General features: G+C 42.4%; 1 protein-coding gene across 22 annotated transcripts in view; it reads left to right on the top strand.

The window, feature by feature from the left end:
* The window catches only part of MAGI1 (membrane associated guanylate kinase, WW and PDZ domain containing 1), a 332,909-nt gene that overhangs the window by 282,465 nt on the left and 22,807 nt on the right, over positions 1–27,637 (top strand). For 16 of the 22 annotated variants that reach the window (XM_062008014.1, XM_062008024.1, XM_062008008.1 and 13 more), the window contains 3 exons: positions 11,675–11,706; positions 20,650–20,866; positions 26,497–26,574. In XM_062008014.1, the coding sequence (XP_061863998.1) occupies positions 11,675–11,706; positions 20,650–20,866; positions 26,497–26,574 (327 nt within the window). The remainder of the gene's footprint in view (positions 1–11,674; positions 11,707–20,649; positions 20,867–26,496; positions 26,575–27,637) is intronic. The other 6 variants (XM_062008019.1, XM_062008018.1, XM_062008017.1 and 3 more) reach the window with 1 other exon arrangement.

Here is a 27,637-nt window from a genome sequence, read left to right as displayed (position 1 = left end):
GCATTTTATGGGAAGAAGAACCAATGCAACATCTGCCTGTCTAAATGCCTGTCAGTGGGTGCCTGAGTCTGCTCTCCATGAAAAAGCAAAGTCTGTAGTAAATTCTCTTTTTGTGGTTCCATTGAATGGAAGGTGTTTGTGAGGAATGATGAGGTAGGTGGAAGTTTGGAGAGGTCTGTGCCAGCAGTCCTGGTCTTTTGGTCCTTGTCTCAGTAGTCTTAAGAAGGTCCCTGTTACACAGATAACTGCAATAAATATGTGTAGCAGTGGAACAAAATTACAATGCTCTGAAGCAATACATCTATTAAGCCTGCTTAGCTAGATGGACCTTCCCTTGCTGTTGTGGTGATGCTCTTGGCATATGAGGATGGTTAACCTCCAACAGTTCCCATGGAGAGGAGTTAACTCATCCTCTTTGTGCTGAGCCTGGTGCTAGAGTCAACTGCCCTGGACTTGAAGGCTCTCTCTTTAGCCTAAAATGGAAGGACGTCTTTTTTCTCTCTCTATTTATCTTGTGCCCATGCCAGAGACATTGCAGAGTAACACAAAGATGTGATTTCTTTTCTTTACCCTGCTTGCTGCAGCTTCAGGGTCCCCCCAGCCAGGGTAGAGAAAATTACAAGATCCTTTAGACACAGTGGGAAAACTTTGCAAACAATATGTCATAACAGCTTATAATTGCAAGCATATTATAACAGTGTAATTGAAATCAGATTGCTCTTTGAGATCTAGAGTGGCAAAATACAATGCTGAGGCATCAATGAGCAGTGGCATTGAGCATTAAATAGCTGAGCTGAGGGAAATCGGTTACTGCTGCAGGTAGTTACTGCACGTCTCCTCACTATTCCATCCTTTCTGCCCCACCACAAAACACCTGTCAGTTTGAATTTTATAAGCAAAAATATTGTCTTTGTACTTGTTTGTCAAGATCCTCTCCACCCTGTAGAAATTAACATTTGCCTTCCTGTCCTTAGCAGAAGTGTTGGAAATGGATCATTTAGTGGTAACAGCCAAACAACAAAAAAACCCAGTATCTCAGTGTTGGAATTAGAGCTCCTTTTCAGTTGCTATCCTTGATGATGTAAAGCCATGGTAATTAGAGCTGCAATCAGCTATTCAGTGCAGACTTGAACTCTTTTGAACAAGCCACTCACTTCTGTTTGCCCTTTAGGCTTGCAGTGAAGAGTGAGTTGAAAGTCATGCCACTTGAGCATCTAGCTGCCAGAAAATTTCAAATTGTCTTAGCAGCTGCTGAATTAGAGGCAAACTGAGTCCAAACTGCATTTAGGACAAAAATCACAACCTGGGAATCATCTGACCGTTACCACAGTGCACATTTGCCTGTGCCAAAGCTTCTGGAAAGGGAAGAAAAGTTCACCATTTCCAGTAGTGTTTTCAGTTCCTGACACAGAGGGAGCAAAGCATTATATTGAGATCTTTGTTTGTGTTTGAATCCAATGGAACCCCTCTGAGCCTCGTCTCACTGAGCTCAGAGCTGCTGGTACTGCAGCAGGCCACCTTTATGGTTGTTTCCTTACTCTACTCTCCAGCTCACCATGTTGTTGCAGCTTCTTCCCTCACCCAGAGCAGCATCAGATGTAATTCCTCTCTGTGTTCCTCTGGTTTGTTCAACTAACCTCTACATTGTTTGAAAATCCCATTTCTGTGCCCCTTTTTTCCTTACCTTACCTTCTGACAACCATCACCAGCTACCAGAGCACTCAGTACCTTCTACTCAGGTATCTGCCATCAAACCTGTTGAATCTCTCAGCAGTTGATCACTCAATATAGGTTACTTTGAGCTGTACACTGAAAAATGCTTGATATTATAGAACAAATAATACCATCCAGAGATAACAGGTGGGTGAATGTTTTTTGGATAGCTCATAGGCACCCCTCTCTAGTTAGTAAATTATATTCCAAAAATCAGAATTGTTGTGTGCTTAAAGAAAAACACATCCATGCACAATGCCAAGGTTTCTTTTTCAAGTTCATTACTTTGTATTCCAGGATTATTGCTTTGTAATTCCAGAGTTATGGACTTCCTGATTAAGCTGGGAATCTCATTTGGCATTTAAAGATCTGTGTTCAATTGTTTCCTCTCGTTTATTTTTGTTACTATTTCTTTCAAAGAGATTTGCCTGGCAAGGAGGGAATCAGATTAGTAAAGTTTGTAAGTTGGTCTACAAACTGCATTAGAAATGAAATGAAATGGCTTGAAAATGTTTGCCATGTTATGTTTCCATTTGCTGAGAATAGACAATCCTGGTAAAAAGATATTATTGAAACTTACAGCTTATGTGTGGGGAAAGAGCAGGTCTGAGGTACCTTTAGTTGAGAGTAGCTGCACTTTCTTTTCCAACCAACCAAGCTGGTCTCTTCTCTTCTCTTCTCTTCTCTTCTCTTCTCTTCTCTTCTCTTCTCTTCTCTTCTCTTCTCTTCTCTTCTCTTCTCTTCTCTTCTCTTCTCTTCTCTTCTCTTCTCTTCTCTTCTCTTCTCTTCTCTTCTCTTCTCTTCTCTTCTCTTCTCTTCTCTTCTCTTCTCTCTGTTAAGTGGAATTATATTCTAATCAGACAAAAAAAAGCTGATGAGACTTTAAAGCAAGTTGGATGTTACATTTACTGTTCTCTTACAGCCTTATTCTGATTAGCTACTTAGTATATCAAGGAGCAGGTACAAAAATCAGTTGAAGTCAGGAATAGATGAAGTATTAGGAAATGCTAGGTATTTTAATATTTGTAATAAGCACTTTGAAGTTCATACCTCTTCCTAGAATTGCTTATGTGCATGTGTTTCAATCCACTGTGCAAGTTAATTTTCCTCTAAACAGCTGTGGAGTGTTAGATACACCTTTTTAGGGCAAGGCTGTGTATTGTTATGCAGCACCATACACTGATCACTTGTAATTGGTTTTGTAAAGCAAGCTAGCAGGAACTTGTTTTCTCTTTGTGATAAAAATAAGCCGAACTTAACATTTAAAATCAGGTCGTCTTATAAATAATGTAATGTTTTGGGATTACAGCGTTTTTTCTCCTTCAAAGTGCTTTACAGGTGTTAATCTTAGTGACATTAGCCGCTTGTTTTGATGATGTGAATTTGCAAGGTTTGAGATAACTCTGCTTACCAGAAACAGGAAGGGGCAAATTTTGGTGCTGCATGTCCACGGCAAGGCTCCCGTTAGACTCCAGGAGGCAGCAGGGTTTCACCAAGGTTTTGGATGCCTACAACTGCCTGCAGCCACAAAGGGTAATTGCCGGTAGCTTGTTCAGACACCAAATACTTGGATGTGCGTTACTAATGTTCCTACAAATAGTGTATTTACAGGAATGAATTAATTAACATTACCAGATTGTACTGGAGTTTCTCAGTGCAAGGCATCCAGCTGAAAGAGTGACAAATTCAAATATCACCCTCAGAAAGCCCGAGTGCTTAAAAACCTACATTAAGCTCCCAAAATTCCAGCTATAAAAATACCACATCCGAGATCTTTCTGTCTTTATTTCAGCCCTCTAGTATCCATAACCAATTGCCTTTCCTAAACCCTGGGAGGCTAAGAAACTCCAAACAAAACACTTGTGTTATGAGTGCCTGATTCCTAAACCAACAGCTTTGTAATATTACAGTTCTGATAATAAAGGAGAATCGGCATCACTGGTACGTGGCCATTTTAATTGCCTGCAGGATTTCCAGCTCTTGCTGGTGTGATACATGCAAAGTGCTGACACTAATCTGTCAGTCATTTGAGGCACAAGTGTTTTCCCCTCAGCTACCCTTCATTAACTCCATTTGCACTGATTCTCTTCTAAAAATGAGTAAGCAAATGAAGAGATGCCTGTGAAATCTGCTTTTTGGGTCAGCGTTAGTTTTACACCAATTGGCCTGCATTTTTGTGGCAGCATGGCCTATGTGTGCTATAGCTTGTGTCCCCCAGATACATGTGTCATCTGAGCTCCAGAGTCACTTGGAAGGGTAAAATACGATAGAACAGGTGCTGATTCATTGCTTGGCATTTTGTTCCACATTTTGCATTCATTGCAGGGGCTGAGATAATTTCCTAAAGTTGTGAGATATTTCACGAAGCATGTGTTAAGGCCAGGAGGAGCCCTGTACTTCAGTGATTAAGGAGGTGAACAATTAACATATTGAGAATAACCAAATAATGTCAGTTTTGTATAATCTTGCATGCTGACAGCACGCTAGTGGTGATGTGCACGTTATGCGCACGGCTGCCTTTCTGTGACAGGGAATCTAGATCTGCTTGACAATCACTAAGAAAACTAAAGCATTTGCTGAATGCTGGAAGGAAAAAAAAATGTCTGAAATCTTCCCATCAGGATGTTTTATTGCATGAAGCACCTTATCTTGCAGAAAGCAGTAGGCTCTTAGATGAGAACAAAACAGGAGGTTGCTTAGCAAATGAAAGATGAGCTCTGAAATTCTTCCTAAAGGCTTTTCTCTCTAGCTTGAAGGTTTGAAAGTTGGTCTTTTTTCTTCCCCTTATGTTTTGATTTGGTTTTGGTATTAAATGCTGAAGTGGTATAAATGGAGCAACTCAAACCCACACAGTGTTGTTTTATATCAAATGTGATGTGATGTAACACAAGGTGGCACAGGAGAACCTAATACTGTGCATTAGATAAGGCAGATTTAGCTAGAGATGTACCTCCCACATCTTCACTGGGATTTGCACAGCAGGAAATGGAACAGACTTGGAGCTGAGCTGCAAGGAGGGTTTTATTCCAAACAGTTTTTCCTCCCACCCTTACATCCCTCATGTGTGGTGTTTTGGTGTACAGGTACTTGTAAACAATGAGGTTTTATCAGCCAGATGCAGGTAGGTGCAGTGGCTGCTACCCTGATTTGGCATTATAATAACCAGTCATAACAGAATTAATGATGTATCAGAAATCCAAGAAAGGTCTTTGTTTATCACTGTAATTAAATACATTTGGAGAGTCATTAAAAGCAATAGCAGGTGGGCAAAACAGGAAGAAGGATGGCTTTATAATGGCCTAGTCAATGGTTTTATTGTGAGATAGATTGTTTTTAAATATCTACCCTCATGTCTCTAAGTCTCTGTATTATGGGGTTTTTTTTCTCATTCTCCATAAGGGATTTTATGTTTATTCATTTTTATTGGATGTTTTTCATGCTCAGATGGACTTATTTTTGTCACAGTGGTAGTATTTGAAACTAGACCCAGTTAAAGCCGTGTCTTTTTTGCCAAAAGACCTGCAATGTACCATGAGCCGGATTTGAGAGGCTGGGCAGAGCTTGTAGACCAGACAGATGTGGCAGAGCAGACTGAGCTTTAGGGAGATGACACAGCTGGCTGAGGGTTCTGGGGCAGGCCAGGACCCTGAGGCTGAAAGCACATGCAGGTAACGTTGGTAGGGATGTGGCAGGTGAATATCAGTCCCCAGAAGTTTTGACTGTATCCTTATCTTATTAAGAGATATTAGTTATTAATAGCAACATCAAACTAATACCAAGAGGACCCTATTTGTAGCATCCCCTTTGTGCAGGCTGCTCTCCAAATATGAAACACGAGAATCTGCCATAAGACACAGGTCTAAGCATGTGGATTTACATCTCGTAACAGTGCTGTGATAAGTTGGAAGACAAACACCCTCATTGAGCAGGATACATACAGATGGGACAGCAGCAAAATCTGTTTTCTCCTCTGCCAGTGTCATCCATGCTGAGCTTGAAGTGGCACATGAGATTGGCCTTGAGCTGCTGCTCCCCTTTGACACCCCCCTGGCCATGCCTTGGGGCAGCCAGCTGAGGAGACCAGGGTTGGTACTGGACGTCTTCAGAATTGCCCCAAAAATTGTGAGATGTGCTCTAGAAACAGAACTTGCAAGTTATGGATTTTGTGGACTTGTGGAAAAAGGGAGTTGCCTTCATGCATATCTACATGTGTGCACTTATGCATAGGAAAAAAGGTGCATATATACTACACATGTGCACACACACACACATCTATGTAAAAACAACACGAGGACTTCTAATTACTTTGCAGTTCTGGTGTTTAACTTCTCGATTTTGTGAGGTTTCGTAAATGTAAGATCTGTGCACATATTTGTTTAAATATTAACAGAGATTTTTATCTAAGCATATGACTCCCAACAGCTCAAGCTTTAGGAAAAGCTCTTCTTTTAATGAGCTTCAAAATAAAAATATTAGAACTGCTGACACGCTTTCAGCCATAGGTTAGATGGGTAATTGTCACATTAAATCTCAATCTCTTTATTATCTTACTGTCTTGGCATTACCATATGTATCTTACTACCTAGTTAAATTTAGCTTTTCTTAGTAATTAAGGAGATTTTATTAGCCTATATCTTCTTTATCGCTTCTGAAATTGATTTTGGTTTGAGATTCAGAAAATAGGACTAAGACTTCAATTACAAGGAATTCTTTAGCATCCTAAGACTGAGAATGAATAATTGAAGCTAATACAATTTAACATCTTTAGAGCATCTAGAACTGAAATTCTTGTTAATGATAATAATATGCTATGCCTCATTATGGTGGATTTTTTTCCCAGTGCCTGTGGGTTAATAATGCCCAAGGTGATCTCTTGACATCATCACTTTCTTAACATTAGCATTAGAAACGTGGCATGCTTCACCCTGTTTGGTAGTTACCAAATGTGATTTATGGCAGGGCTATATTCCTAAATTATTCTCTCACTTAACACTTGTATTGCATAGCTAATGTTTTTTGCTAGTGCAGTGACATTCTTGTTATGCAAGTCACGATGATGAGCAGAAAAGTTGGGCAAGGACAAAGCAGGGGTTTTCTTCTTGATGGTGTTCCTTCTGCCAGCCTGCAGGCTCGCCTCCCTTCCTGCAAATTACTCTGCTATGTTTTCTTGTTCTTTCTCCAACTGGAAAAGATCAAATTCCATCTATTTTTTAGATAGTATTTGTCCTTTAGTAGAAAATGACAATGGATTAATACAGAATCAAGGGGATTGCTGTGTCACCACCAACCTCCTGTCCCCTGCTCCCCTGGCAGCACTAATGGCCATTAGTGTTAATTATTTAGAGTTCCTTGTTTTTCCCACAGAAAGCAATGATCAATATGCAATACCAGATATATGGCTGTGTACCCCTTGACTCCACTGCTTTACCTCTCATCTTTAAAAGTGTCCGTTTTCTTTGATCCAACCTTTGGGTTTTATTCAGCACAGTGTAAGCAGCACTATTTGGAAAGCTTTTTATTTTATTTTCCTTTTTTCCAAGCAGGAACATTTTCTCTGTAAATGTGAACCTTGTGACACAGTCTAAAATGTTTCTTTTCTTGTGCTTTTGTCCATATCCTGCTAATTTTCAGCTCTTGTGCATTAAGGGCTGCAGACCGTGTAATGGCAAAACCAAATGGGTAACTCCTTTCACCTAGGCTCACCTATGGCCTTTTTTACTGTTGGATATGAATGGTCCACAGGGTTTCCTGATTGGAAGTGTTAAGTAATCATGAGAAGTAAAGATCTAGACACAGCTATTCTTTCCTTTTGTGTGAAAAAACATCCCCAAAATGAAAAGTTTTAAGCAGTAGCCACAAGTAAGCAATAAGTAAAATGATATGTCTGCCTTCTAGACTGGCTCTTAGCAATTTCAAGTATCTTTGTCCTATGGGTGGCCTGTGCAAACTGATACTGAATTGTTCCAACTTAAGTTGAAATCTCATTGAAATATATGCTCTGTTTTTGTGGTGGAGACCAACTGGCCTTTACATAACCGCGCTGTGTGGATGGATTGACTGGGTTACTCCTGTGGTGCCCAGAGATAGATCTTCCTTCAGATTCAACTTTTGGATGGATCCACAATATGTAAAACACAGGGCTGTAGAACAGGACACGTTCATCTAGGTAATTTTTGAGCATTTGTGGCCATTTGAGCTCACAGCAGAGTCAGGTGCTGGCTATGATATGGATTTGTAGCCAAATGTTGCGTTCTGTATATGTTCCACAAAACAGAATTGGCTACATGGCATGGTCCTCCCCTGTTGCATAAAGACAAAAGATTTGAGAAAGTTTTTCTGTTAAGATCAAGGACTATTGCATGTAAGAAACAGCCACACTTGGGATCAGGGTTTTGTCCCATGAGTTATTCCGTGATCTTATCAAGATAAGGATAGGGAACTTACTGCTTTCCAGCTCCAGACGTTTTACCACATAAGGCTGCAAAATTAACATATACCAAATAATATGAAACAACCTGGCTTGTGGTCCTTACCTCATGGACTACATCACTCCCAGTATAACACAGTTTCATGCAACAGAAATGCTGCTCCTGATGGGTAATGGCATTAAGAGTGCTGAAGTCATGGTACAAAACTTGCTTAATGATTTGCATTTTTTTCCCTTATGTTACAAAACATAGTAGAGCAGATGGATGCAGCCAGCTGTACATAGAGCTTTAGGGAGTACTGGGGAGAAGAGAGAGGTTTTTGTTAAGATAAATGTAATAATCTCTGTGATAATTAGTTTAATTTAGATCCCTGCATCTGACTCATTTTTGACTAACCTTGTATGAAGCCTTTTTTGCCTTGCTGACGAGTCGGTGAATTTCGTTTGATTACAATCCCTTTATTTGTGCTTATGGATTGCTCACTGATCACTGATATTTTTCATTAAACAGTTGCTTTATTACATTGTTATTTAGAGAGGAGTAATTTGTGCTTTCTAATTAATTTAATTCCAGGCACATTTAGTAAGTAGCTACAATGAGCCCATTCAAGGGGTTTTGGGTCATAGTGACATTGTTTACCAGATGTGCTCATTTGTTTTAAAACACTGTTAACTCTGTCATGACCTCCATTTGGATGCATGACTCTTCTACTCTCCCTGACCTGCACCCCCAAAACCCCCCACAATTAGAAGCAGCATTTCAGGTACTACTGATTTCCATAGACATTAAATCACAGAGGGATTATATTGCAAAGAGTGTTGATATATACTGTTACAATTCCATTGTCAGACTTGAGGGCAGAGCAGCAGAGAAGCCTTTTGACTTCTCCTAGCTAAATTAGGGATTGGAATGCAGCCACAGAAAAGTTGGGCAATGCCAAAGAGATGCAAACTGGGTATAAAGTCTGTGCTTGGTCCATTAATCTCTGAAAAACTCTGAGTGAGGCTTCAGAAGAGAATAGGGCAGGAGGATGAGCACAGGAAGCCAAGGCATGGCTTGAGCAGGGACATGGTGGGACATTGTTAATGGAATCACAAGTTGAATGTAGTAATTCATGGTTGTCACCATCTCAAACTCATAGGTCTGGGCAATTGTTCTTGAAAAAAGCTTCTTGCTAGTGCACCTCCCAGGATTTGGGTGGTTATTCAAGGACTTCTTGTTCATTGCTGTTAAATACTGTGTCCATTCTGCTGTCTGAGCGTGAAAACTGCATATGGTACCTATCATTTTCTCATTTGGCCTGCTGTGTCACAAAATAAGGGTTTTTAAATGAGAACTTAGAAGAATAGCTAACATTTTTATAAGAAAATGTCCAGGCTATCCTCCTGACTATGAGCTTGTCCCATGAAAAAATCCCAACATTTCTTAACGTGTTCTGCAGTCACCTATTTTGGTAAAAAGTCAATTACTGCTTGTTCTGCAGCAAAGTCTGGCACAGAGCAGTGACACTGTAAGGTTCACCAGCCTCTGAAGGACTCACCTTGATGTGTTTTCCATGGCTTTTCAACAGCCAAGATTAACCAGCCAAAATTAATGACAAACCTTGCAGGAAAGGTTTGTTCAGTAGTTCATACTTAATACATTTTTACATGTAGTGCTTGTGATGTAATAAAACTAAATACTGGTACAATTTAAACCAACAGCTCAGCTGCAGGGAACATTTAAATTGCTGTAATACTTTTTCTGGCCCATGTTGGTCAGTTAAGGGTGCATAAGTGCATGGGAATCTGTTCTACCTATTGATTTAATAGGAGAGAGCATCTCTTGGAAAGGGAGAGTAAACGTGTGTGCATGCATGTGGAAGGAAGAGAGAGAAGGGAGGAGAATCTCTATGAGTTTATGTCTGTGATAAACGATGCCTGTTACAAATGTGACTCGCCATGGATGTTATTAGTGCTTTCCTCTTTAAGTGTACTGCACAAACACAGCTACCATCAGCAGAAACGAAGCTGCGGTCTTGACTGTTTAGTTCAAACAGTTTTGATGTTTCATTGTCCCTCGATCAGTCAGTGCCTGGAGGGGTATCAGCTATTGGCTGGGAGTGCATCAGAGTGACGTGCAGAGCACAGATATTCCTCAAAAGCTGAAAAGAATTCATTTCAAATACTCACTATAGTTTGCATCCCAGTCTGTGAGCAGGCAGCAAAGTGAGCTCTGTTTATCATTTTTAATTGTAGATCTTCCCTATTCAGAACTAGCATCTCCCAAATTAGGTTACAATGAGCTGCTTCCTAGACAGATTTGTAATTCACTTGCTTCACTTTTTTTATTCTCTGTGTAAAAGTTAGAGGAAGGCATGGGTTTTAGCACAAACAAAATGCATAAAGCAGGAAACATAATGCAGCATAAATGCCACATAAATCACATCCTAAAGACAAAAGCAGATTTCAAACGTCTGAATTACTGACTACTTAATGTGGAGTGTAATCTGTGCTTTGGTTTATGTTTGTTTTCTGGAGTGTCACACAGAGCAAAATGCGAGGAGCTTCCCTCTCCTTCAACAGTGAAGAAAAAGGCAGGTGACTTGTAAAATTCCCAGGAGAGAGAGCTTTTCCTGTGTTGTAGCTAAACCCCCAGGACAAGTGTCTCCTCTGCTGCTGGGAGTTGGGCTATATGCAGAAGTAGTCGATAGAAATCCTACTTGAGTTCTCTTGCTCATCTCAGAGTGAGTAAGAGGCTGCTCCAAAATGAAAAATTGTCCTTGAAAAAAAGAATCTTCTCTGGTGCTCTCCCAGTTGTTTCTTTCTTCACATCAAACTGCAACCTGTGTAAGCTCCCCCTTCTCCAAGCTCCCTATCATCCCCTGCAAGGGTCAGGGCATTGCAGTGCTGTTTGCAAGCCTCAGCTCTCTGAATTTGTAACTATCAGATAAAATCTGTGCCTTTGAAAATTGACACTTAGCTTGGAGGGGAAGGAAAAGGCATGTTCTCTCTGTAGCATCCACGTTTTTAGAGATAGAAGCTTCTTCCTCCTCATGCTTTTGTTTTCCTTTGCCAGCCCCGTGGTTTCCTTTCAACGAATCTATTTCTAGAGAAACACTTTTTAAAAAATCAACCTGTTTCCCGTGCGCTGCGGCGATTGGTCCGAGAAAATCACCGAGCTGCCCGCGTCAAAAGGCGAGAGGCTCGGCTTCGTGGCCAGCGCGCTCCTGTAAGCCAGGGCAGCATTTGCGAGTCTGCCCGAGCGCCGGGCTCCGGAGGGCTGTGGGTTTCTCTCTCAGCCTCCCGGCTGCTGCAGCACAAGTCAGCATAGCTAATGCAGATAGAGCTCTCCCCCCGCGCCCGTCTCTCGCTCGCTCTCCCTCTCCCTCTGCTTTGATTCGATATGAACAGACTGGTAACTCCGATGCGAGAGGGAAAGCTGACATAACTCTGCAGATGGCTACGTTCGGGTGATACACCTAGGGATTTTGCTTTAAGGGAAGGTAACGTTTAGACGCTAACATTTCTTTCTCCCTTGTTGCCATTTTTCAGGACTGCCGGTCCCAAAGAAGAGCCCAAAGTCGGTAAGCACTTTTCAGCTACTATTTTTGTCTGTTTGTCTGCTTTGAAGGAGAGAGGCGTGAGTTTGGTTTGTTTTCTTTGTGAGCCTCGATTGTTTTAAGTTGTCTTTTCTGTTGCAGCCGTGATTACCTTGCACGGCTCCTGCTGCATGGGGAGGTGAAGAGGAATGCGGTACAGAAGGGGGACTCGTTTGCAAATAAAGGCTTGGGTTTACAGACCCTCTTCCCTGACAGATTGAGCTTCTCTGTCTTTTAACTTACCAAAAAACCCCCACTATTGTTTCCTTTTGGAAAGATGGGAGGCTCCACCTTCTTGCCAGATAGCAATTCCTGTTGGGTGCTCATAGGCACCAATCTTTTCCATTAACTCCTGGAGTTTTCCTGAGTACCCTCAGCTGAATTATTAACAGAATGGGAAAGCATAGACCTTTTCAAGAGAGAAAAAGCATGAACAGAGCATGATTACGGTTCCTGGGGAATACAGTTAGCTGTCCGATTAGTTGCTCTGGAGGCATTTTCATACTGAACAGAGCTGTGCTGCAGGTGTGCATTTCCTTATTGTAAAAAACCCAAAACAATGAGAGAAGAGTGTTTTCTTGTTCCTTCTGATCCTGTTTCCACATAAAGCTGTTACCTGGATGATGTGTTGGCTAATAGTGTGGAAGCCGTAATCTAAAGTATCATTAAAGCTCCATGTGTGATGTTGTGGAAGAAATTAATGTGGTCTGTGTATGCAAAGATATGGTGAATGAATTTTTAAAGGAAATGGAATATTTAAAGGTTTCCAGTTATCTGTTGGGGGGGGGGGGGGGGGGGGAAGAATTCCCTTGCAGTAGCTTTGGGGAAGCAGAATGAGAGAGTGAGTGAGGTCTCTGCCGTATTGTAAGATGATGTGAAACTTCACCGACAAGTCTCTTGCTGCAAACCTGGGGAAGAGGTTTAGGAAGAGGCTGAGCAGAAGGCTCCTGCTTTTGATACGAGTTCTCTGTTCATCCAAAAAAGAAAGCCCTGAAATAATTAATGTGGTTCTGATGGCTTAGGGCAGTGCTGATTAAAGTCACGTGAGCCCGGGCCTCTACCATTGTCAGCTCACATTAATGTTGAGAGGCAGAAGTGTGGGGTGCGCTCCCTCGCAAATCACAGGCATGTCAGACCCTGCACACTCGCATCTCCCGTAAGCAGAGATCGGTTCAGCCTTTGGTGGAACAGAAGTGAGTGTGTAAAATACCGACTCGTCTGGCACATTTCTCTGCCTGCACTTTTTCCCTCTGGTCAGAGCAGGAGAGGCTGCACTCAATCTGGACTCCAACTTCTGCCATTAAATGAGGCTCGATCAGTGAGTCTCGGTCTTTTGCAAATGAGGAGGCTCCTGCTTTGGCACGTGCTCCTTCAGTGTCAGGTGAAGCGGGATCCTGCCGTGTCAGACACCTCCCTGGGCGGCAGCGATGCACCATGAAAAGCTGAGCAGCATCTAAATCTGTCTCAGGATAATCCTGCCTTGCTGAACAAAGAGACTGCTTGCAAACAGGTGTAGCTCTGCAACAGCAGATTTCTCCCTGCTATTTGCTTTGAGGACCAGTCGGCCCTGGGAAAGCAGTCCGATTCCTCTCTGTGTCTCTCCTGAACCCCTCGCACCTTGCTCTAGGGTCCCTCTAGTAATTTTTACTACAGCCCTAGATGATGCTGTGCCTCTGAAGCACAGGATTCACAAAAAGCAGAGCCTCTTGTTCCCCCTGCCTGCACACCGGCTCATCTGCGCTGGCAATTAGCAGTGATGTGTTACACTGCCGCATTGTGCAGCAGCTTTGGTGACCGACTGCTCCTTGGAGGGGCTGAGCAGAGCGTGGCAGAGTCAATACAGCTGCCTCTTCGTTCCCAGACATCAGTGATGTGCAGGGATTGAGCACGGAAACCTGGAGCAAAGTGCCTCGGGACACCCCTCCTGTGCCCAGGAGGAAGCCTTCCTGGGGGCTGTCTGGGATGGATTTACACCACTGACAGAGCTCATGTGGCCAAGGCCATGGTCTAAAGCATAAAAGCAGGGATATTGCTAAACCCTTCCTTCCTCGATTTAATTGAAGAGCTTCTGTGGGGCAAGAGGAGTACATCCCTCTTGGCCAGGGAAGGATCCTTGTTGTGGCAGGAGGAGTCAGGTCTGCCTGAGGATGCTGTCACTGCCCTCTGCCCCGGAGTGTCCCAGGGATGGTTTGCTGCACTTGCAGCTCTTGGGCAAATGTGCATGCTGCCAGCTGAGCTGCTTGCCTGTAGGCTGTCTGTCCTGAGCCCAGTGTGGTGATAGGGCTTGGACTGAACTTGTGCTACCCCTTCCCCTGCTCCTTTTGCTGAGTGTGGGAGGACTGCTTTCCATCATTCCTCAGTTAATAAATTAGCTGTAGTTGGAGGGCATTGTGCATCCAGGCCGGGTGCACTTGCCCTGATCTTAACTCATGCTCATTCTTTGTTTCTTGTGCTGCATTGGCAGTGACATGAGCTCAGGTGTCCATCCTCTTCTGCTTCACTCAGTGCAGTGACGAGCCCTCTCTTGTTACCTCAAATTCTTTTGCAAAGCCCAGACACACTCCCAACTTGCCAACAACTGTCTCTTTCTCAAACAAGCCCCATCTTCTATTCCCAAAAGGCCAAGTTCAGGCTGTTGGGTGTCTCCTGGCTGTGGTGAAGTGTTTTAGTCCCTGTGACAGTCTGAGAACATTTTTCTGCCTTGAGCTTGTTTTTCCTGGGCTATATTTTTCAGCGTGTGTGTATCTTCTGATCAGCTTTGCTCTTTTTCTCTGGTTTTAAGGAGAACTTTTTAACCATGCACAGAGAGACAAACTAGTAAAAGAAAGTTTGCAGCCATACATAGGACTGGGCATTCCCAGATTCCCCCCAGAGCAAGGACATGCTCACAACAGCTCTCCACGCTGCTTGTTTGTTTTCAGTTGCCCATTGATTCTGTTTTAGATGAGAATGGATATTTTTGTATTGACTGTCAGGGGATATACATTTTTAGTATGCAAGTTCTCTAGTGTAGCAATTTCCCCTGCAATTATCCTGGTACCACTTTTTTTTCTTAACCTTCTTTGTTTTTTTTCTCTTGTTGCTCGCATCAAAACATTCCACAAGGGGGCAAAGATTCCCACTTCCAGCTCGGTTTGCTCTCACTACCAGCACCAGCTTCTCCAAAAATGCTCTAGAGCACAAAACCTGCAGCTAGGTTATCAGAAGATGGGATCACTGCAGGGGGGAGAAAGTGTTAATCTGTTGCAAAAATCTGTTTGTTTTTTTTTTTTTTTTTTTACTTTTGGGTGCAAATAAATACCTTGTCAGCATAACTGAATGGTGGCCAAAAATGCAATTCCTATGCACAGCCTGTCCCTCGTAAGAGCATTGCCATGTATTTAGGGTGGATAGGCAGCACTTGGAGCTCTGCTGATGTCCTGTTTTTATCAGAAACTGTTTCCACAGCATGGGTGTTTATACCACACAGGCCTCTCTTCAGAGACCTTTTTTCCCCCCCTCACTCCTCTCTGTCTTGCAGTTTTCTGCCTGGAGAATCCCATGCCAAAAAGCTTTGGTGTCCATTTATGCCGCAGGACATGCTCCCTGCCACCGTTGCCTCCTCTGCTGTGGGTTTCTCTCTGCCTGACACAGACATACACAGCTGCTGCTTATCATTAGTGTCCCATCTCTGCCTGCAGCCACCTCTCAGTCCTGTCATCGGCCTCAGTTGTTTTAGCAGTGACTGTACAAAGTAAAATCTAATTACCCTTTCATTTAGCATGAATGACAAACTGGTCTCTGATGTGGGTATCTGTCGCGTTTTCTTAGGCACTTGGAGACTTTTGGAAGTAGTTTTCCTCCTGTCTCCTTTTGAAACACAACAGCTTCAGGTCTCCCTGGCTCACATCACCTTTGCTGTTTTCTTCCCTCCCTGTAATCAGAAGACAATGTAGTGCTCAGTGTGGGCTCAGCCTCTCCACTGAGGCAGAAGCTGCCTTTCAGGTTGGTAAATTCAGTGCCTGTGGATGAAAATGGGATTGTATAGTGAGGGGAAGAAATCATGGAAGGATGGTGTATGCCCAAACCCTGACTGCTGCTGCCTCCTCTACTGCAGCAGTTGTCCCCACAGCTGCACTGGGAAATCCTGTTACCTTAAGCCAATGGGGAAAGGGCAGCTAGAATGACCTTCTTCCCAATACAACATTTTCTTCCTCCTCTGTTTTGCAGGATGAGCACTGCAAAGTTTGAACAAGGATGTAGGGAAGATGGCACAGGCCACACATCCCTGACCAGGGGCTTGAGTAGGGCAAGAGAAGCTGCAGCTTTCCATATATTTATTTTGTCATGACTGTACCAAGTAACAAGTACCAAGGTGTTTTTTCCCCACCACCTGTATTTAAGTGTGCAGTTTGCCTAAGCAGACCCAAGGTAGTCATTGTAGTCTTGATTTCTAGCCACCGTTGGTCAAGAGTCCTTCTGGCAAGCTGTTTATGCTTGCTGTCAGCTCTGGAGAAGACTATAAACTCTGGAGAGTCAGGGATGCTTTTGCTGACTTGAGTACTTCAGGGCCTCATACTCTTGTAGCGCTGTCAGAAGTCAATGTGGTTTAGCTGATCTGCTTTGTACTGAAAAATGCCATCAGCATCTCAGGGTAGGGTCTGAACCACCTGCTCTGCAGTGGTCTGTCACCAGACAGCTCCATGCTCACCTGACTTAGCTGCTTTCCTGCCCATGTGTGAGCAGAATGAGCCAGACAGTCAGATCCAGACACAGGTCTTCAAAGCTGGGAACAAGGCAGGAGATAAGTCATCCTTTCATTGGCATATAATTAGCTCGTCTCTCTTGGGAAAACATCACCCTTGCCCCCAGTTCCCATTGCAGGAAGGCTACAGTGGGCTGCATGATCAAACCCTTGTGAGTCCTGCTGCTGCTGATGTGCTGAAGCTGCCATAGCATGTTTGACCCCAAACCCTTTTGGCCTTATCTGGTGATGTGGAAGTTGATCAATATTGTTTTGAATTCATTTGACTCCATACATTCATTCTTTCCATGATTGTGCTTCTCTTTTCTCTATTCCCCTCTTCTTGGAAAAGATGTGCCCATAACTGAAGGCAAACTGAACAATCTGATCTTAGTCCCGCATTAGCTTATCTACAGAACTTTAAGATTTCTCTTCAGCCTTGTATTTTACATTGTATTGTACATTTTGTCAGGTGGCATTTTGCAGATAGTGCCTCTTGAGTGATAAGAAGAATTCTTAAAGTAGTTTTAAGATACTTATGAAACATTTTCAACATACCGTTGTTGCTTTCAGAGGGATACAATACAATTTCATTTTGTCCCTTCCAAACTGCTCAGAAGCTTGATGGGTCCCAGAAGCACAAGCTACACTTGATGTTAAAATTATGTTCTTCTGATATTCTCTTTCTTTTGATTGGTGTAATTGCCACAGTATTTCTTTTTTGACTAGTAAAAACTCCTGTTCCTTTTCTATCTTTTTTTTTACATTAGTTGTGTCCAAATACAATTTTACTGAAGCATCATCTTAGAGCATCACTACCAAAGTGCACAAATGTACCTCTTTCTCCTTTTGAAGTTTCAAAAGTTGTTAGACAAATATTATATTTTGTTCCTATCTAGAGAACTCTCTATTAAAGAAAACTGAAATTGGAAGTGATTGGGATTGTTGTCACTAAATCTTCAAAATGGTCATAAAGGGTTTTGCAGACAATAAAAAACTAGAGATATGCATGTCCTGCATGTTGACAGCATAGCAGGTAGTATAAGCAAATACACATTCAGAAATCTATCACCACAAATTACTTAATATGGTCTCAAATGGGCATTAAAATTGATGCTGAAGTCACAGCCCACATTTGTAGTTCAACGAGGCTTCAGGCTGTGTTAGAAATGGCACCAAAGAACACAAGTTGTTTGTGAAGCAGGGAAAGGTAGTTAAATATACAGAATGCTGGAAATAATCTTCTCAGGTGTCATACATTCCCTAGCTCAACTTGTCTCCTACTTTTGAAGCTAGAGAGAAAATTGAATTCAGGAACTGTATGTTTTTTGCCTGCCTTATTTTGTCTTGAAAAACCAACCAACCAACCAAACTCCACACACTTACCATGGGGCACAGGGTACAGGACAGGGAATGTGAAAGAAGTGGAGGCATCACACTATTGTGGTATGTCCTCAGTTTGAGCACAGCACACCCAACTTGGGCATCAGCAGCTAGAAAGGTAGAAAGTGATATTGGCAAGAGGCTGATGAAATCAGTAGAATACAAACAGCTATAGATTTGTCTCACAGGAAAAAGAGAAAGGAAATGGGATAAGAGGTCAAAGAAGATCTAAAAAGGTGCCAAAGAAGGTCAAAGTAGGGGGCAAAGAAGGTCAAAGAAGATAGGAACTGGTTCAAACCAATCAGAACAGATCAAAATGGATTCAAACTGATCAGGACCCTTTTTGACCAGTTGGAACCAATTCAAATCTGACAAAACCGGTTGAAACCGATTGGAATCAGTTTGGTTTGAACCAGTTCTGACCATTCTTGGCTGATTTGAACCAGTTTTGACCAATTAATCAGTTCCACAGAGCATCTCAACTGATATCATTTGAAACTTAAAAATATTATTCTTTACTTAAAAATACTTAGAAGCCAGTCAAAGTTCATTAAAGCAGCTACACAAGCCAGGCAAAGCGATAAAAGCAACTAAGGTTCTAAAGAATAGTACCTGAGTAGGTGTTTCAGGCTATTTGAAGGAGTTACTGTTTGGGAAAGCATCTGTCCTTCTGAAGTCCTCCTCTGTTGCAAAATGTCTGCGTATTTGCAATTGCAACTCCAGTTTAATTAGAGGTGGTTTTGCTTGAGACATGCTGACACTTCCATTTGCAACCCAAATGCAAAGCAGAATTCCTAGTTTGTTCAATATTCAGACCTGTCATATCATAAAGTGAGACAACTTTTCCAAAGGTCCAACTTTGTTTCTTTTTAAGTCAGGAAGTTTTCAGAGGGTTCCCAATATAAAGCTTCACATTTTAGTCCCTGTACTCCAGCTTCTGTGAAGTAGCTATTTCCAGTGAGATTGGCCTGAAGTTTCACAGGATGCCTGTAGTTATTTTAGTAGTTTGGCCAAACAAACAAAACAATCCAGATGGCTGGACTGGAGAGTTGTAAAGTGTTTCTTCTTTTTATTTTTAAGTTACAAAGGAGTGATTATCCACAGCATAGTTTCAAAATTGCTTCATTTAAAAACTGAAGGGCTGCATGTGAATTAGCTTCTTTTACCACTTAAAAAGCTAAAAATGTTTGAAATTGCCTCAGATAGTTGTGGTTGAAAGTCTGCAGATGAGTAATCACAGCAGGTATGCTTTGTTCAAAATTGCTTTAAAGGACAAAGGCAATTTCACATTCTAGTCAATGGAGGTATCCTTTAAAAGAGTGCTGGTAGTGGATCAACAACTCAAACATAAGGCTGCAGGTCAAAGTCATTTGGGCTGTTGCTACTAGTTTTTTCTCAGCCTAAACCTAAAACTATGTGCAACTTAAAAAAGCAACTGAAAACCAGAACAGATTGTTGTTAAGACCCAAAAAAAGGGCACTTTCATTAGTGACTTTCTCCTTGGTAATTAATCCAGCCCTGATATGGTAGAGCATTGGCTGCTGGGGGTCTTGTGTTCAGAGTGAAGGAAGGGGTCTCCAGGCATGTGTGCCCTTCAGCCCTCCACGCTGTTCTGCTCTGTGTTTGCCACTGGCTTTCCTCTCAACCCCTGCTGGGTTTTCTGTGGAGAAGTCCCTTCCTGTTGCAAGGTGTTTGAGTACCCCCTGCCAGCATGAGGCTTTAAATTGTTGTCTGAGGTTCCTTGGAAGGAGAGGCTGACCCCTTTTAGCCAGGAAGTGGCAGATGCTGTAAAAACAACCTGTAGGATGCTATTTTTCTGGCTGCTCGGCTGCTCTCTGCGTCACAACAGCCCTGGGAATGTGCCTGTGTTGGAGCAGGTGGGAGACATGACTCAACCTCGGTGCCAACCCAAGGTCATCTCAAAAGAGCACTAAAAAGCATTTGCCGTGCAGCTGGGGGGCTCTTAATGAGGGAGGATTTTGCTACATGTTCAGTACCACAAACCCTGGCAAATGCAAATGTGACTTGTGCTCCATTTGAGCACATTATGGTGAATGTGAGTTAAGTTGTAAGAATTACATCTTCTCCTTAGCTAAATACTGAGCAGTCAGGGTTCTTGACATACTGCTTTGGTATAAGCCTTCCACTTATGGGGACATATTTTTTCCTGTTTTAGTGGGCTTAATTAAAAGAAGGAAATCAAACTGCAAATAGACATACTCACATTTGTGAAGGTCTACTTTAATCCTGCAGATGCTCTGGGAAACAGAGACATGAAAGTGGTACTCTTGTCCACCCACTTGTGATGTGGAGGTTGCAAGAGCTGCAGAGAAGAAATGATCTTAGATAGTAAAGGCTGAGCTTGTATCTGTTTCAGAGGGACTGTTTAAGTTTTTATATTGAAATATAGTTGTTTTTTCTTTTCCTTGCAGGCTCAAGTTAGACCCTGATGCTATCTTGAGTAGAAGGTTGTTGGGTTTTTCTGCCTTAATGTAGGAAGAAAATAAGTGCACTGCAACTAGTAACCTGTAATGAGATTGAGAGTTGTTTTCTGTGTGACATGGAGCGCTGCATATTTTTTTTTATGATAAATGACTTTGGTTTGCATATCTCTTTCTGTCAGTCAACTTATCAAAGTCAGTCATTGGGGAATTTCTCCGTACCCAGCATTAAGCGGTGGCAGCAAAATTGTGATTTATATATGTACTTATGTGCATGCAGAAACCCTGATCAAAGAAGGGAGGAAAAATTGATGGAAAACACCCACTCAAACACCAATAACCGTCTGTTCTCTCCCTTTCCACTCGCTTTCTTCCTTACAGCAACCACTTGAAAGGAAAGACAGCCAAAACAGTTCTCAGCACAGCGTCTCCAGCCACCGCAGCGGGCACACGGCGTCCCCCGCTCACAGCACGCAGGTGCTGCCGGACTACGCCGCCGCCGAGCCGCCCGCCGCCGACCAACCCGACAGCTCTGGGCAGAAAAAGCCAGATCCATTCAAAATCTGGGCCCAGTCCAGGAGCATGTATGAAAGCCGACGTGAGTATGAAGCAGGTGTGGTTGCTAAGGCTACGGCTCTGGCAGCTGCTCTCTGTATTTTTTCTTTGCAAAGAGATGAATCTTTTAGATTTTGGTCAAAAAATATAAGGCTTTGGTTTATTACTTTGGTTATCTGTCAGTGATATCTACTTGATTGAGGTGCAGTTTCCTCTCGGATGAAGAATGAATTTAGGTCATCTCTAGGAAGAGGCACTTTGACCAGAGCTTAATATGTAAAAATCCCTTTAAAATTAAAGACCATCTTTTCCCTTTCTTTTTATTTTGCTTTTAAATGAGGCTGAAGGAGAATTACCAAGTTTGTTATCCAGATCCTAAACTCTTTTTTTTGAGGTTAAGACTCCTTGTTTGATATGCATAGGAATTTCAGTAAGGAGGGGAAGTCTTTAATTTGCTGAAATTCATATCAGATGCTTTCCAGTCTCACCCTGGGGAGGAGAAAATCCAGCAGAGCTATTTTACTTTGACCGGAGTGGACACTTTAGCAATACAGATATCAAATGCATATTCTAAGTGGCTTTTATGGCAATTAATAATCTGCACGCTTGGCTAATAGTTCAGCAGGGCTTTGACTCTGCTCCAAGACAATAAATATGGTTTCAATCAGTTTCTTCTTTGCAAACAAACAGGATGGCTTTGCTTTAATTACACTGCTGAAGATGATCGAATCTGGAGAGCTTTGTAAAGAAAGAATTAGTGTTAGATTCATTTTCAAAGGCAGTAGTTACTTTAGTTACAGAAAAGCGAGCCTCAAGGTCTTCACGATGTGAGTGTCACCTGCAGTTTGATTTTCCTGTGCTAACTGGAAATTGGTAAAACCAGTATGGAATTAATGTTACTCCAGCATGAAAAATGATGGGACTGATTTTTTTTCCGACCAAGTGAATCACTTTGAAATCTTATGTCCTGGAAAAATTAAATCATGAGTCACAGTTTCTTGGCTGAAGATTCATCTCTTTGGATTGAATGTCTCAGCAATGCAGTTTGTAGGTGTCTCAGCTTCTGTGCACTGCTCCCCTTCCCCAGGGATGATGTGTCCTGAGTCTGTGGGCTTTTGGTACAGGTCACGCTGATCTGCAGAAGTACAGGGACGGAACTGGCACGTGCAGCTCATTGAAAAAGGGGCAAGAGCTGAGGGAGAGCTCCTCCTTCTGCCTGGGTGGACAAGGCTGAGCCTATCCTATGGCACTGGCTCACTTGGTTCCCATAGGCACTCTGCTGGTATTGCCACTGGCCCCCTGTAGCTGCTTAGCTAATTTGTAATTAACTATTTTACTCATACAAATTAGTCATTAGTATCAGCTTAGCAGCCTTAACTCCTGCCTCTCTTTCCTGATAAAACCCAAGGCTGAGCTGGAGAAATCCTTAAGTTCCCCAGCAGGCAGTTGCTCTTCTGTGTCCACCTCCAACCCTTGTGCTAAATCCTCCCTCTTTCCTTGATGGCTGCAGATATCTTGTTGAGGTTTTATCCTTGTCTGTGATCAAGCCCTTCCAGAGGCTTTTTCATTGTCTCTTGACATGCTGGTTTTCCCCACCTCATCACTCTCTGTGCCACAATCCTCTCAGCTTGGGCCTTTTGCTGGACTGGGATCTGCTACAGCCCTTCAACTTCCCTTTCTCGTCTTTCTGTGGTACAGCATCTCTGTAATGGGGTTGATCTTCTATTCAGTCCTTGCCTCTGCCTCTTCTACCAGATGAGACCTACCTGTGTTCCAGTCTGTGCATTTCTACCACCTTTTCATCCCATTGCCATTTCATCCCAGTATTTCCTCAGATTTCTTGGTTTGGCAGATAGAAGGTTTTTGGAGAATGACAGAAGTGTGAAATGGTCATGTCTCTTTGTAAGTGTGTGCTACCAGAACTGTCCAAGAGTCTATGGGAATTAACCTGCACTCTTACCTGGTGACATGGCTTTGCTGTGCCTAATGAAAAGTGAAGAAAAGCAGTGAAAAAGTGAAGAAATCAGTCAGAAATTTCCTGTCTCCTGTCACAGTCTGATCCAAAGTGTAACTGGCTGGTGGCAGCTCTGATATGAATGACAATCATCCCTTTGAGACTCACTTCCCAGTATTTCCTGAGCACTGCCTGTGTGGCTCTTGGACCTGTTGTAGGGAGCTCAGCTGTCATGGAGCACCACAGCTCCACAGCTGCTGTTCTTCATGGTTTTGTCCAGCTGCAGTTCAGTTAAACTCGAGTGCTGCCTTTGGCTGGCAGTGACAACAGCCATATCATTGCTTTCATCTTTACTTGAGCACCCATTCCCTTTGGAACTGAGGTTAGCATCTCCTCTCCCATTGCATCCATAGCATTGGGTGCTAGGTGTGACTCTGTATTCTTCTGATGAAGGCATGAGCAGTGCTACATCGATATTTAATGTAAAGCAGGAGAATGCCAACCTAGTGCAGGTGCTGACACTGGCTGATGGATGCAGTAACTGGGGCTTTGGGGGTCTCTAGAAGCCCCTGCTGCCCAAGGAACCCCAACTCAACTCTCTCAACTCTCCCTGCTGCCCAGTCCAGGACTTACTCTCTGTTGATTCATGGCCTTAAATTTTAGTAAACTTCAAAAGGATTCTAAAATGTTCTTTTGAGTGGCAGAGTTTTGAATCTCCAACCAGTGAGCTGAAAAGCAGTAACAGCCCTTTGTGTCCAAGCGTATGATGAAGTTAAAAAGGACAGAATTTTAGAGCATTAGATCATCTGAAGTGTTTTATTTTGTCCTATATGTAGAGATGGATAAAGAGAATATAGTGCAATTTTTCAAGTGCAGTTGACACAGGAAGATGAATTAATTAGTCCCAGCCCAGACAGATTTTTTTTCATCTAAAACTAATAACATAAAAAGGTTTTATTCACTATATGATCCAGGATGTTTCTAAGTACTGTATCTATAACGACCACCTACTGCCTTTTTCACTAGGAGTGTTAATTAGCATTAACATTAATAATAGTGTAGCTGTGGAAAGGCAACATTTTAATTTTTCAGAACTGATAAAGTGCATTCTTCCTTTCTTTGGCTACTCTTTGGATAAGGATTTTACAAAAAAAAACCAAGAACACTAAATTTGACTGCTGTGACTTGTCTCACTGAAGCCATTGGTAGAGCAGAAATTGGTTCAAAAGCACCAGATAACCCATAATTTTGTAAAAGCATATCTATTGTTTTTATTTGCCCAACTCATCTTTCTGTCAGGATGTACTCCAGTTCTATGGAGGAAAGCCACAGGTGTTGTGTGTTTAGAGGAAGAAAGAAAAAAGAAGAAAAATTAAGCTAGAATTAATAATGCAAAGCTAAGCAGTGGTTCTGTAACTGTGTCTGGACTCTGGTTGAGTGGCAGCAGATGAGAACTGCAACTTTATCCAACAAACGAGGGCTAAAGCTCCTTCACGTGCAGGTCCCCTGGGTGAGGGGATCAGGTCTTCCAGGTGCTGAGTGTTTGGGCTCTGGTCCAAGGAAGCTTATTTTCAAGCTGTAAACCCAAAAGGACTTGGATGCTTTGAGGCTAAGGCTGAGCTCAAATGCTCTGCTGCAATCTGGCCCAGAGTTGCAATTCTTTGCCGGATTAAGGCTTCTGAGAATAGCCGGCTTTGTGCTAAGCGAATGTGGAAACAGATCATTTGGTGGCGATAACGAACACACTCCTTGTTGGCACCAAGTTTCAGCTGCCTCAGCTCCTCTTTATGGGTAACTCATTGCTGCTGGTGGGAGTTGTGTACGTGAATCAGAGAAGGACGAACCCTCAAGGTTTCAAATCTGAAGCTGTTCCAAGATTGGGAAGGACATACGTGAAGAGCACTCAGCGAGAGAAACAGCAATTGAATCGTTGAGCAGAGAGCCGCGATTCTCAAATCTCGCCCTGCTTTTATTGAAAATAGAGTCTTATAATGTGCTTTTTATTTTTCAGTGTATTATTAAACTTCCTTAAAGATTAACACAATCTGTTGTCAAATTTTTCTCATGTGGCCTGATTGCTTTGCAAAATACCGTATCCTACATATGGCCATCTGTCAAAACAGCAGTGACAAAATGAATTAATCTGAATTGCAGATGTGTTAATGAATCCCTTTGAAAGGCTTAAGCATTTAATTAAAAGTAAAGCAGAACACGATAGATAATTTTTAAAGCTTTTAAAATATTCTAAGTTATGGTTAATGTTTGAATTTTATTTTCAGGCACATAATTTATTTGGTAGGATTTTCTCTCCACAAATCTAATTAAAGTAATACAAACATGTCTTGACCCCAGCGTGTAGCGTTCACTCATCAGCAATTACATAGAATTAAACATATTTGCCCAATGATACCAAACATTAGATACTTTCTCCCTAAAATAGAAAAGAAAAATGCTCTCAGGAAATTGCAGCCACCTTCTGATCAGACTGACTTTAAAGATGATAGTTAGTAGAAGCCCCTTGGTAGGGTTATGGCCTTTTATTGTATTAATAGGAGACAAACAATTAGAGTCATGCACTTGGGCACACAGATGTGTCCCTGCCCTAAGAGGATGTCTTGCTAAAGAGGGCTATGGTGCTTCCAGCACGTTGTGTGAGCAGCAGTGGCTGTGGAGCTCAGTCGTGGGCAGACTTTACTGGTGTTCATCCGGCTCCAGTCTGATCCATGACTTGGTCACGGCATCGTGCCTTCCCCAAACTTCAGTGGCAGGAATTGTCAAGAACGTGCTGAAGCCATTGTTCAATAGCTTTCCTTGCCACTGGAAGGATTGGGTAAAAAGAGAAGACAGAAAACCTGGAAAGGCTTTCTGTTAGAAAACAGGACTTTCCTGTAAATATGGAATCTCAGGAGATTTATGGCTGAATCACAGGACTTTTTAACACTGAGTCTCTCCCTCAGCTTCAGTGAGACTCTTCGCTCTTAATTTCAGACTTATCCTTATATAGTTTGCTGAATCCAAGTCTTTAAAGTTCTATACTTTACCAAGCTACAAGTCCATTGCAAGTGCTGCTGCCTCAAATGAGCCAGTGACTAAAGCAAACTCACACTGATTGTTTTTGAATCCATCTTTTGTTAAAACTGATCCCACGCTGGGCAGAATTTATTTTAATAGAACATACAAGATAATTGTTAAAATTTGTATAGCAATTTGGTTAAAATGATCTCTAATTAAGCACCATGATCATTATTTGTCACTATTTGTGACCCTGCTTCTGCAGGGGGTTGGACTAGATGATCTCTAAAGGTCCCTTCCAACCCCTACCATTCTATGATTCTATTTCTTTTAACATTAGAAAAAGATGTTTCCATTTGGAAAACTGTGTCGTGATGACAGATTTTTGGAGGGGAGGAAAAATATTTTTAAGATGTTCTCAAAGAGATTCTTCCTCTGAGGAGAGAAGAAAAAGAGTTCTTCAAATATACCTGCATGCATGTGCATAGATGTATAAATTCATATGTGTGTGTGTATTATGTATCCACATGTGCAGAGGCATGTGCAAATAGATACGAAAGTTAGTATGTCGTAATCCATGGTAGCTATAACCATAGCAATTTGTGCATGACAGCCTAACATGATCCATACAGTCAAAAAGAATTAAATGAACTAACAAGAAAGCAGATACATTAAGCTTTGCAAAAACTGTAAAATTAATGTTACAGCTATGTCACCTTCGCCTGCAACTGGACTGAGCAAGGGTGAGAGAGAGAGAGAAATCAATTCCACGAGTTTTGGAGAATGTAAGACTGTGCCGAGAATGTATCTATGTCTTGTGGTGTCTTGTTCTGGTGTCATTGCTGCTCTGTGGCGGGGGGCTCTTCATCACCAAGGGAGCCTGGCAGGGCCGTACACTCAGGTTAGCCACCAAGGTGCAATGAACTTGCTCTCCTGTGTACTGGCTAGTGATGGGTTTCGTAGGTGGTGGGGGGGGGGTATCATGTTCTCGTTTTGTTCATAAGTTTGCTCCTGTGACTCATTGCCAGAGCTGTGGCACTCAACTGTCCTTCCATTCCTCCTCATGATCCCAGCAGAACTCCTCTTACCATTTCTGTGGCACTCTCCAAATGATCTGGTTGAATTCAGGATGAGCAGATTGGCAAGTTTTACCCATTTGGGCTACAGACATGGGGTTTTTTCAGAGAGAGTCAGACATGCTTGAGATCAGATCAAGGTGAAAAATGTAATGGATGCCTTCTGGAGGCCATTTTTCATTTGTTTTCAACAAAGTTTTCAGCACCACTATAAATTTTTCACTTTAAGTAAGGAAAGTGACTCCTCCTAAATCTCTGCTGAATGATGGAGAACCTAAAGTCATTCCCCAGAGTGGAGATCCTCAGGGGGCTCCACATCAGCTATGTGGGAGCACAGAGGTGGATGGAGTTTTCTGGGCCGTGCTAGTGAATCCCAACACTGGGGAGCTGATGCAAAAAGAAGTAAAAGGAGTTTTGCTCAGTTTGTACTCATGCTGTGTAAATGTGTGTTGTCTGTACGTTTGTTGTATGTGTTTCACCTCTCTGTTATCCTTCCAGTGGGAGGAATATGACATGAATGCTTCTTTGGGTATAGACTTGTCTTTGTTGTTGCTTTGGTCTGACACTACTATTGCACCTCAGCTTGCCATTGTCCCCAGTGGCCATTAGTTGACTAGCTGGTACCCAAACCAGGGACATGGCATTGTTCAGTGAGGCTGGAGAATTGACAAATGGGAGGTATTGAGAGATACAAGCTCTTTCTAGAAGCCATTTTGCCTCTGACAGATCCATGCTATTAGTTAGTTGGGGCTAGCCTTTGCAAAAACATCTG

Source organism: Colius striatus, chromosome 15 (assembly GCF_028858725.1).
Source record: "Colius striatus isolate bColStr4 chromosome 15, bColStr4.1.hap1, whole genome shotgun sequence".
Classification (NCBI taxonomy): Eukaryota; Metazoa; Chordata; class Aves; order Coliiformes; family Coliidae; genus Colius; species Colius striatus.
This window is presented reverse-complemented; position numbering and strand designations above follow the sequence as displayed.